Below are 12,230 nucleotides of genomic sequence, written 5' to 3' on the forward strand. Positions count from 1 at the left end.
TGTCTTCTAGGTAGTGGACAGGCACTGGGGCCACGAGTAAATTACTTGCCATAGAATTAATAACCTCTGATCTAGTCTTACAACCACAGTATTTATATGTCTTGTTCAGTTCAATTTCAGGTCAATGGTAGCCCTCAGGGTGTTGGTAGTGGGGAATTCAATAATGGTAATGCCATCTAATAGCTAGATTCTCTCTTGGTGGGAATGATCATTGTCTGGCACTTCTGTGGTATGAATAGCCCTTGCCATTTATAACCCAAATCTGGATGTTGTCCATGGCTTGCTACACATGGAACATAGATTGCTTTAGTAGCTGAGAAGTTGTGAATGGTGCTAAACATAGTAAAATCAGTGAATATCACCATTTCTGACCTTATGTTGGAGGGAAGGTCATTGATGAAGCAGATAATAGACAATAGACAATAGACAATAGGTGCAGGAGTAGGCCATTCAGCCCTTCAAGCCTGCACCGCCATTCAATATGATCATGGCTGATCATTCCTAATCAGTATCCTGTTCCTGCCTTATCTCCATAACCCTTGATTCCACTATCTTTGAGAGCTCTAAATGATGTAGATGATGATGTATGATGATGATGATGATGTAGTAGATGATGTAGATGATGTAAAATTGGACCAAGAACACTACAATGAGGAACTCCTGCATGCATATCCTGGGATTGAGATGATCAAACTCCAATAACTTCAGCCACCTTTCATTGCGCCAGGTATGATTCCAGCCAGCAGAGGTTTGCCCAATTTCCATTGAGTGGAGTCTGGAGGACTGCAAACTGAGCATCAGTGAGCAGGGTTATCCTTTGCAAATGCTGTTTCATAATACAGTTGATGATCCCTTCCATCATTTTGCAGTTGATCAAGAATAGATTTATAGGACGGTACTTGGCTGGATTAGATTTATCCTACCTTTTGTACATAAGATGTAGCTGGGCTATTTTCTATATTGTCAGGAGAAGCCAGTGTGTAGCTTTGGAACAGCTTAGCTAGGGGACTGCTAACTCTGGAGCATAAGTCTTCAGTACAATTGTCGAAATATTGTCAGACACCATATTCTTTGCAGTATTAAGGGCCTTCAGTCAGCTCTTGACATCACATGGAATGAATTGAATTAGCTGAAGATTGGCACCTGTGACAGTGAGGACCTCAGGAGGAGGCCAGGGATGGCTTGTCCACTCCAGCACTTTGGAGCTAAAGATGGAACTGTTGAGAAGTTCCCATTGTGTTTACACCAGATGAATAAACCAGCTGCCATTTCTAATTCCATTTGCCAACACCTAGCCCATAGTCTTAAAGGTTAATGAAACTCAGGTGCTGATCCAGGGTCTTTTAAATGAGATAAATGTGCTGGCTTCACTCCACCAAACTGGGTAGTGAATTCCAGACACTCAGCACCCTCAGGGTGAAAATATGTTTCCTCATGACTCCTCTAAGCGTTAAATCTAAGCCCCTTGATTATTGATGTCTGAGCTAAGGGAAGCATGTCTTTTATCTCTGCTCTACCCAAGCCCCTCTTTATTAATTGATTAATCTTGATTGATTTATCCCTCAGCCTCCTCTCTTTTAAGGAAAACACCTTAGCTGAACCAATCATTCCTCTTAGCTGAAACCTTAGAGCCCTGGTGATCCCCTCTGTACTCTCACACGGGTAATGATGTCCTTTCTGTAACGTGATGATCAGAACTTGTGCAAACTATGACCTAACCAGGATTGTATATAGTTTTTTAAACACTCCTGTGTAGGATATGGGGATCGCTGGCAAGGTCAGCATTTGATGCCCATTCCCACATGCCCTTGAAGTACTTGGCTCTCCAGGTCATTTCAGACAGCAGTGATGATTCACCTATATTGCTGTATGTCTGGACTCTCAAATTGGCCAGACCAGCTGGAGACAGCAGATACCTTTAGTGAACCAGCTGAGCTTTAACAGTGATTGGCTATTTGGCTAGTGTTTGATTCCAGATTGTTATTAAATTTAAATTTTATCATCTACTATGGTGGGATTTGAACTCTGTTTCTGATACATTAGCATGGATCGCATATTGCTAGTCTATTAACAGTAGCTCTCCACCATTGCATCCCCAGTTTGCAGCAATAGATCTCTGTTTGTGATTTCAAAAGCTTGCCCAATGAAAGGACACACCTCATTTGCCTTTACTATCTTATCTGCCTGTCCTAGCACCTCCAGGGTCCCCTGGACATGCACTAAAAGATTAGATTAGATTACTTACAGTGTGTAAACAGGCTCTTCGGCCCAACAAGTCCACATCGACCTGCAGAAGCGCACCCACCCATACCCATTCCCCTACATTTACCCCTACATCTAACACTACGGGCAATGTAGCGTGGCCAATTCACCTTACCTGCACATTTTTGGACTGTGGGAGGAAACCGGAGCACCCGGAGGAAACCCACGCAGACACGGGGAGAATGTGCAAACTCCACACAGTCAGTCGCCTGAGGCGGGAATTGAACCCGGGTCTCTAGCGCTGTGAGGCAACAGTGCTAACCACTGTGCCACCGTGCCGCCCACTCTCTCATGTTCTGTGCTCCTCACAGAACCTTCCTGTTTATTGGGTATTCACTTGCTTCTGGATGAAGAGCTTATGCCTGAAACATCGATTCTCCTGCTCTTCAGATGATGCCTGACCTGCTGGGCTTTCCCAGCACCAGATTCTCGACTCTGAGCTCCAGCACTTGCACTCCTCACTTTGTCCTATTCATTTGCTTTGTTTGCTTTTCCCAAAGCCATAACCTTATACTTCTTCGGAATGAATTCCATTTGGCACTTTGCCTCCATTTTAGCCAATACATTACATCTTCTCACAGTCGACAGCCATTCTCTTTACTATCAACATCCTGACTAATGTCTGCATTATCTCCAAATTGCTAAATCATTTTTCCCACATTTAATCTTAAATCAATACATACCAGAACAACTAGCGACCCAAAACAGAGGCTTTTGGAACACCACTGGAAACCACTTCCCAATCACCAAACGTCTGTTAAATATTACCCTTCATTTCCTGTTACTGAGTCAATTTTGGATCCAAATTGCCACATTCCCCTGTACCCATGGTCAGTTAATATGGGGCAAAGATTTAAGATGAATGATGAAAGGATTAGAGGGGTCATGAGGAAACATTTTTCACCCAAGTTCACTGCCCAGTTTGTTGGTTAAGGCAGTGTTTAATCTTTCTGACTGGTCTGCCAAGTAAGACCTTGTCACATTTCTGATTAAAATCCATGCAGACATCATCTCCTCAATCACCCTCATCAACGGTCCTTGGTACTTCCTCAAAAAATTCAATGAAGTTAGTAAAACATTACCCTCCCTTTACAAAACCAGACTGTCCCTGAATAATCCATGTCTCTTCAAGTAATAGTTATTTCTATCTTCCCATATTAATTCCAGTAATTTGCCCACCACTGAGATCAAACTGACCTACCTATAATTATTTGATAGGTCACTCGCATCCTTTCGGATAATATTACAATGTTTGCAGACCCTTCTAGTCCTCTGGTACTTTGCCGGTTCTGGTGAACATTGATAAATGATCCTCGCAGCATCCATCAGTTACTCACTGGCTTCTTTCAGGGTACATTTCATTTGGCCCTGATGATTTATCAGTCTTCACAAGGTCAATCCCTGCATTAACTCCTCACATATTCTGCTTAATTTATCCAATATTTCTAATGCTTCTCCTCTTTAACTCGAATGTCAACATCATTCCTCTTCTTTGTGAAGACCAAGACAAAATACTAATTTAGAAACCTGTTCACATCTTCTGCATTGTCATATATGTTACCATTTATGTCTCTGAAGGGCCAAGTCCTTTTCTTACTTATCCTCTTGTTCTTAATGTACTGATAAATTAAGATGGATGAAAATGCTTCAGCCTGGTCTTTTCCAGGTCAGTGCTGAGTGGTCTGTCTGGTTTAATCCTTTTCTTTGGCTTTATAGTGGCTTGATGTAACTGAGTGGCTCATTAGACAGAAGACAGTTAAGATTCCACCACAATGCTGTAGGTCTGGAGTCTCATGGAGATTAGTCTTGGTGAGAATTGTCAATCCTTCTGAAAAAGACATCAGTGAATGATAATCAATCATTACATAATTGCTATTAAGCTAGCTTTTAGATTCCATTTTTAAACATTGAATCAAAATTTCACTATCTGCCATGGTGGGATTCAAACCCTTTTCCCCACAACTTTACCCGAGAATTCTGAATTACTTTAGTCCAGTGGTATGGCCAGTGTAGCACCACATTCCTGTCTTAGCATTTCAATTTTTTTAATAAAGGCAAGCTATATTTATCTAATCTGAGGCCCGGAGAGCCTTTTTTGGTCCAAGTTAAGCTGGTGATCATCCAAAATGTCTCATATTGTAAACTCCAACTTTAAATTTCATATATTAATTTTCCTGGTTTTATGATTTACTCTTAATACTCAACTATCTCAATGTTCTATTAAAGACAATGTAATAGGAAATTAGCCAAATTCAGTATGTGCTGGGCAGTGCAGTCACTGAATCGAAGCTACATGGGATGCAGGTTTAATATTCCTCACATTATTATGCTATAGATCACAATCATGCAATTGTGATGATTTGATGGGAGGAGTTAGATTTATTCTTAGTGGTGTATAACAACTAACTGAACTACTATCTCTGGAAGATTTCGAAACACCAACTGTTTAAGTGGGGTAGCTTCAGGAAATTTATACAGCAGCTCCAAATTTATCCATCCTGTGCACTTTCAATAGATCAAAAGGATGTATTTGATCCCAGGATTGCCCTGGTCCCACTGCATTAAACACGCTGCCTATTCCCAAAAGAATACTGATCTGACTTGGATGTACATTATAGCTTATTTAGGTATAATAATATATGCATTAATATTTCATGAATTGTGTGTGCTATACAGGGTGGAGATGACCACAATATAGAAGAATCTACAATCATGAGCCTTTTTGCGAGTGACTATGAAACCAATCCTGCCCTACCCATACCTATCCAAGTAATGGAGTTGACCAACATTCCTACTGAGCTAAGGATGACAGTGGGAACACCTCCGCCACGACCTTCACGTAGACTCCGCAAAACCACTAACTTGGTGAGCAGGCATACTTACAATTTTCTATCAATGTTTCTCTTGAGTAAATGCCATGTTGTTTTTGACTGTGGACTAAAACTGGGAAAAGATACTGTTTTAAACCAAACTGGGGATGGACATGTTTCCAGTTTTAAGAACAAGTTGTTGAACTGCAGTGTGATTTTTATCTACAATATTGCCTTACTCAAGCTGTGAGGGAGAATTTCAGACAAATCAGCATCATAAGACCATAAGACATAGGAGCGGAAGTAAGGCCATTCGGCCCATCGAGTCCACTCCGCTATTCAATCATGGCTGATGTCTTTATGTGTTATCAGCGTTTTTGCCTGGAGACAGTCTTTTGATTTGCTTTTTAACCAGTTGTTGTGGGTTCAGGAGTGCTCATCACAGTACAAAGGTTTTGATTGGTTCCTGGGCAGAGGACTACAGTCTTGTATGTGGACAACACAGCAGAAACATCTAACCTGCAAAGAGAAAACATTTATCTCTCTTTTTCTCCCTTCTCTGTGGAGAAGGCAAAGAAAATCCAAGTAACTAAGAACCTTTCCATTGTGAGCCGCTGTATCTGACAATTCCTTGTTGAAGGGGGAAAGGGAAAACTACCTGCACAGGCACCGAAAGGGTGAATTCTCAACCACTGAATGAAAGACTGACTGTTATGTCATCAGCAAGGATCAGAGTGAAGAAATAAGAACCAAAGTCAAACAGCTGACTGATGTCTAAGATTTGCACTGATGCCAGAACTGTTTCTCTGGCTTTTTGTTCTTTCCCTACCTACAATATTTGTGCCATGCCTTGTCCATTTCTGAATGTGTGTCTGTATGTGACAATGAGACTTTTTTAAAAGGGTAAAATTCAAGTTTTACAGTTATAAAATAGTAATTCATCTTTTCTACCTTTGCCACTGGCTATAAACTGTTCAATTATAATGAATAGTTATCTTCATGTACATGGGAAAACATGAGTTAGATGGATAAAACTGAGTAGTTCAGTGGTTTCATCACATTTTCACATTTAGTGTCATACAGCAGAGAAACAGACCCCGTGGTCCAAATCGTCCATGCTGACCAGATATCCTAGCCCCATTTGCTAGCATTTGGCCCATATCCCTCTAAATTCCATCTATTCATATACCCAATCAGATGCCTTCTAAATATTGGTAATTGTACCAGCCTCTCCACTTCCTCTGGCAGCTCATTACATATACACACCAGCCTCTGCGTAAACAAAGTTGCCCCTTAGGTCCCTCTTAAATCTTTTCCTTCACATCCTAAACCTATGCCCTTTACTTTCGGGTAAAAAAGATCTTGGCTTTTCACCCTAACCATGCTCCTCATGATTTTATAAATCTCTATAAGGTCACCCCTCAGCCTCTAACACTCCAGGGAAAATAGCCTTGAGTCAATTCAGCCTCTCCCTATATCTCAAACCCTCCAACTCTGGCAACATCCTTGTAAATCCTTTCTGCACCCTTTCATGTTTAACAACATCCTTCCTACAGCAAAGAAACTAGAATTGAATGCAGTATTCCAAAAGTGGCCTTAGCAATGTCCTGTACAGCCGCAACAAGACCTCCCAACTCCTATACAGGTAGTTCTCCTATAACACGATAGTTGCGTTCCCGTGTGACACCGTGTAGTAGAAAATCATGCGATATAAATAATGGGGCCTATGAGAAAAACAGGGTTAGGAGCAAACCTCCAAAATTATCAGTAAAATCGAAACAAAAACAGTAGTCAGCCTAACACGAGGAATAGCACAGTCTAAGTAAATCTTTAAATCACGTATTTTATGAAGTAATAAGGTAAAGTTAACACTTTAACACTAAAACCGCTGACTACAGCACTGTACCTTTCACAAGGCTCTTCACCAGAGAGCGTGCAATCTGATTGACCCTGTGACGCCAATGTGGAAATCCAGTCCTCCTCAGGATTCTCCCCCAGTTCGAAATAAAGTTCCTTCTAAATGTAGGCTACAATTTCCAGTTTCAAGCTACGTTTCAAGGCTTACAGAGCTGTTACATTCCTGTTTTAGCTGAACACACTGAATTTGCATTTTGCAGATATAGGGTCCTGAGGCTGGGTTTTGCTGTTCAGCTAGTGCCGGCCATGGAATCACATCAGCAAACGGGAGTTTGCTTTATTAAAAAGCAATTCACAAATCAGGTTACAACCAAATCATATTTAATAAATACATGTTCTAGGAGAATTACCTGTACTCAGTGCACTGACCAATAAAGGCAAGTGAACCAAACACCTTTTTCACTACCCTGTCTCTTGTTTGGCAACACTCTCTCGGGTTCTACCACTAACTTCATAAGTCCTGCCCTGATTTAGTATCAAAATGCAACATTCACATTTATCTAAATTAAATTCCATCTGCCAGTCCTCAACCCATTGGCCCATTTGATCACGGTCCCATTGTACTCTGAGATAACCTTCTTCACTGTCCATTACACTACCAATTTTGGTGTCATAGAGTCATACAGCACAGAAACAGACCCTTCGGTTCAACCAGTCCATGCTGAACATAATCCCAAACTAAACTTGTCCCACCTGCCTGCTCCTGGCCCATATCCCTCCGTTCCTATTTATGTATTTATCCAAATGTCTCTTAAACATTGTAATTGTACCTGCATCCTCCACTTGGTCCGGGCCATCCAACCCAACCACCCTGTGGCTCAACACTTCAACTCCCCCTCCCACTCCACCAAGGATATGCAGGTCTTTGGACTCCTCCATCGCCAGACCACAACAAAACGACGGTTGGAGGAAGAGCGCCTCATCTTCTGCCTAGGAACCCTCCAACCACAAGGGATGAACTCGGATTTCACCAGTTTCCTCATTCCCCCTCCCCCCACCTTGTCTCAGTCAAATCCATCGAATTCAGCACCGCCTTCCTAACCTGCAATCTTCTTCCTGACCTCTCCGCCCCCACCCCAGTCTGACCTATCACCCTCACCTTGACCTCTTTCCACCTATCACATTTCCGACGCCCCTCCCCCAAGTCCCTCCTCCCTACCTTTTATCTTAGCCTGCTGGACAAACTTTCCTCATTCCTGAAGAAGGGCTTATGCCCGAAACGTCGATTCTCCTGTTCCCTGGATGCTGCCTGACCTGCTAATCTTTAAGGGACCCTGTTCTCTCCCTAATTACTCTTTTACCCTTAATGTATTTGTAGAGTCTCTTTGGATTTTCCTTAATCCTATTTGCCAAAGCTATTGCATGTCCCCTTTTTGCCCTCCTGATTTCCCTCCTGAGTATACTCATACTGCCTTTATACTCCCCAAGGGATTTGCTCAATCCCAGCTGCCTATACCTACCATATGTCTCCTTCTTGTTCTTGACCAAAGCCTCAATTTCTCTAGTCATCTAGCATTCCCTGCACCCACCAGCCTTGTTCTTCACACTAACAGGAACATACTGCCTTTGGACTCTTGTTATTAATGGAGAAAATGCAAGGGTATTATAAAAGATGTGATAACAGAACACATGGAAAGCATTAATGGGAATAAACAAAGTCATCGTGGGTTTATGAAAGTGAAATCATGGTTAACTAATCTACTTGAATGTTTTTGAGAATGTAACTGATAGTATATAAAAGGGAGAACCTGTGGATATGATGTATTTGGATTTGAGAAGGCTTTTGATAAGACCCTACATAAGAGGCTCGTGAGTAATATTAAAACACATGGGATTGAGGATAATATACTGGCATGAACTGAGAACTGGTCGATAGGTCAGAAACAAAGAGTGGGAATAAATGGGTCTTTATCTGGCTGACAGGCAGTGATTAGTGGACTACCACATGGATCATTGCTTGGGCCCCAGTAATTCATGATATACAAAAATATACATATTTAAATGACTTCGTGAGAGAACCACATGTACTATTTCCAAGTTTGCTGGGAAACAAGGTGGGATTACGTTGTGAGGATGATCAAAGGAGGCTTCAGAACGATCCAAACAATTTGCTTGTGTGGCAGATGCAGTACATTGTGGTTAAATATGAAGTTGTAAACTTCAGTCTGAAAAACAGAAAAGCAAAGTATTATTTAATGGAATATATTGGAATTGTGGATCTCCAAAAGAATCTGGGTGTCATTGTACACCAAGCAATGAAAGTGAACAGGCAGCTGCAGCAAGCATTTAGGAAGGCGGGTGGTGTGATGACCTTTATTGTAAGAGGTTTTGAGTTCAGAAGGAGAGTTGTCATACTGCAATTATGCAGGGCTTTTGTGAGACCACACCTGGAGTACTGTGTACAGTTTTGGTCTCCCAAATTAAGACAGGATATTTGTCATAGAGGGATCGCAGCAAAGATTCTCTGGGCTGATACTGGGGATTAGCAGGACTGTCGTGTGAGAGTCAATTGAACCTGTATTGACGAGAGTTTAGAAAGCTAAGAGGGAGTCTGATTGAAATGTATAACGTTCTCACAGGGCTGGACAGACCAGATGCAGGGAAGATGTTTTCCTTGGTTGGCGAGTCCAGAACCAGGGGCACAGTCTCATGGTGTGTAGGTTCGGTGGATTGGTCTGGTGGCTGCGTCTGGATGGGATGCTCTTCAGTGTGGACTCCTTGGGCCAAATGCCTCTTCCTGCAATGTAGTGGTTCTCTGATTCTATGACATGGGTTAACCCGTTGAGGACTCAGATAAGGAAACATTTCTTCACTCAGAGGATGATCAACTAGTGGCATTAGTTTATCACAAAAGTCTGTGGAAGCTGGGTCACTGAGTATATTCAAGGAAGATAATGTTAATTTTTTAGATATTAAAGGCATCCAGGGATATGGGAGAAAGCTGGAATATGGCATCCAGATAGAGGATCAGCCATGATTATATTGAATCAGTCTCAGAGGACGTATTTATGTTCCAAGTTTGTATTTTGGTTGCAGTAGGAGGGGGTGTGGAGGTGGTGGCAATGAGTCAGGGGATGTGAATCTGCAGGGGTGAAGCTAGGTGGGGGGAATGAATTTACAGATGATGGCCAGGGGTGGGGAGGGAGGGAGCTGGTGAGTGAATGTGCAGAGCAAGGCCAGGGATCATTGGTGGATGGAGCCAGTTTGCAGGTTGAGGCTGGTAGAAGTGGACATTTTCCAGGTGAGCTCAGAATGGGAGAGGCCAGTGGCTGCAAATTGGAAAGGGAGGGAAGTCTGACAACAAACCGATACCTAACTAACTTGGATCCAGGAAAACTTAAAGTCACGTGTCATGAATTCCTTGCAAATTACTGTGTTTATATTAATGAAGTGTGTTAGTTACTGTAAGGAACAGTTTTTGTTGCCATCTTAGGGCCAATTGTCTTGAGCCAATTTAAATACTGTGGTACTTTTGAACTTTAAGCTTCCCTTGTGTGACGTGGCATTAAGTTTAATGGGGAGTTGGTTTGATTAATGTTTCTAATTCTGCTGCTATGATTGCAAAGACCCTGTAGGTCAACAGACATACAGACATGATGGCTGCATCTCACAAATAGAGGAGTTAGTAACAATGAAATAGTAGCTACAATAAACAAAATATTTTCTTGAGAAATCTTGAGAGTCCGCAGGGAATAAAAAAGTCTTTCAGCATTTAAAGGGCATTTGGATGGGCATATGAATAGGAAGGGTTTGGAGGGATATGTGCTGGGTGCTGGCAATTGGGGCTAGATTGAATTGGGATATCTGGTCGGCATGGACAGGTTGGTCCGAAGGGCCTGTTTCCATACGTTACATCTCTATGACTCTATTTGACCTCTGTTTTGTAGTTATGCCACAAATTCTGGAATGTATGCAGTGACTCAATCAGTATTCTAAGACAAAGATTAATGTTTGTCCTTCTTGGGCAACACCAGATGAATTGATAGTATACAATATTCGGTCCAGTAAAATGTGGGGCTCCCAAACTGAACGTTTGCATCAGGTTGCAAGGTAGATACCTCCTGGTAGACCTATTCTCCTAACAAACATAAGAAATATGTGTTGAAATAGAAGTGGAAAAGGATATTAGAAAATCATGGCAGAAAAAAGACCGGTTTGTTTATCTAATCTGTCCCATACACAGTAACTATAATTCTTTGTGTCCACAAAATAGACACTTACTACCTACCCAGAGCCATAGAAACCCCTGGAGGTGTGAAAAATTAGATAAAACTTCAGGCCATTTAAGATAAAATATACAAGTAGTCCTTCTCTAACCGTTTGGGAGTTCAAAACTAGTCCAAGGTATCATTGACCTATACAGGATATGTACCTCTTGTATGGAACATTCACTGATACAACAAGCTAGCTGTCCTGATCTTTTTGAAAATTATGTAATGAATTAATATTCTCCAAACAAACTGACCACATGTTCCATAGCTCTGCGACTTACAAGGAACAGAAGAACCACCTGACATCCAGCTTAAATAAAACATAGAGCTACAGATGCTGAAAATCTGACAAAAAAACGTAAATTTCTGGAGAAACTCAGCAGGTCTGGCAGCATCTGTGGAGAGAAAGGAGAGCTAATGTTTTGAGTCCGGTAACCTGAAACATTAACTCTGACTTTTCTCCACAGATTTTGCTAGACCTGCTAAGTTTCTCCAGAAACTTGTGTCTTTGTAAATTTCAGCTTAATTCAGTTCGAATATAACTCTATGATTCTATAAATATATAAGCCTGACTCCTTATCTTCCCCAATTGGCCTGGCTGAACTATTTGACCACACAAACACGCTACCTAATAATCTATTAATTTACAGAACTTAAATCAAATTAACTTTGAGTTGACTATTCTTTAATATACACAAGCCTTGCTGTTTGAAACTATCTTGGTAGCTAAGGTGCTCGAAACTGAGAATCAATTTTCTGTCCTTTTTTGGTAGTTTTACCAAAGCCTCAATATCCCTCACAATATGAGGGGGGCAAAGTGAATATGGTATTCTAAGAGACCTGGGAAATATTTTGTACTAAGACAATTGGTATATTTTGTTTTGTGTTACGTTTCTGTGTAATTGTTGATTTTGTATACTAAGTAAGGAATTAGAGTATAAATTAATTTGCATTTACAATTTATAGATAACCTGCATGTCTTTGTTATCCTGCTTAGAAGCCATACTTGGTATGGCTGTCTTAAGAAAGC

General features: G+C 41.3%; 1 protein-coding gene across 2 annotated transcripts in view; it reads left to right on the plus strand.

Annotated features, from left to right (window-relative positions):
- fam47e (family with sequence similarity 47 member E) overlaps positions 1–12,230 on the plus strand; it is a 35,485-nt gene that overhangs the window by 12,000 nt on the left and 11,255 nt on the right. For both annotated transcript variants that reach the window (XM_043695526.2, XM_043695535.2), the window contains exon 5: positions 4,939–5,127. In XM_043695526.2, coding sequence (XP_043551461.2) covers positions 4,939–5,127 — 189 coding nt within the window. The remainder of the gene's footprint in view (positions 1–4,938; positions 5,128–12,230) is intronic.

The sequence above is a fragment of the Chiloscyllium plagiosum genome, unplaced genomic scaffold (genome assembly GCF_037043375.1).
Source record: "Chiloscyllium plagiosum isolate Xiang-an unplaced genomic scaffold, Cpla_swu_hap1 HiC_scaffold_1, whole genome shotgun sequence".
NCBI lineage: Eukaryota > Metazoa > Chordata > Chondrichthyes > Orectolobiformes > Hemiscylliidae > Chiloscyllium > Chiloscyllium plagiosum.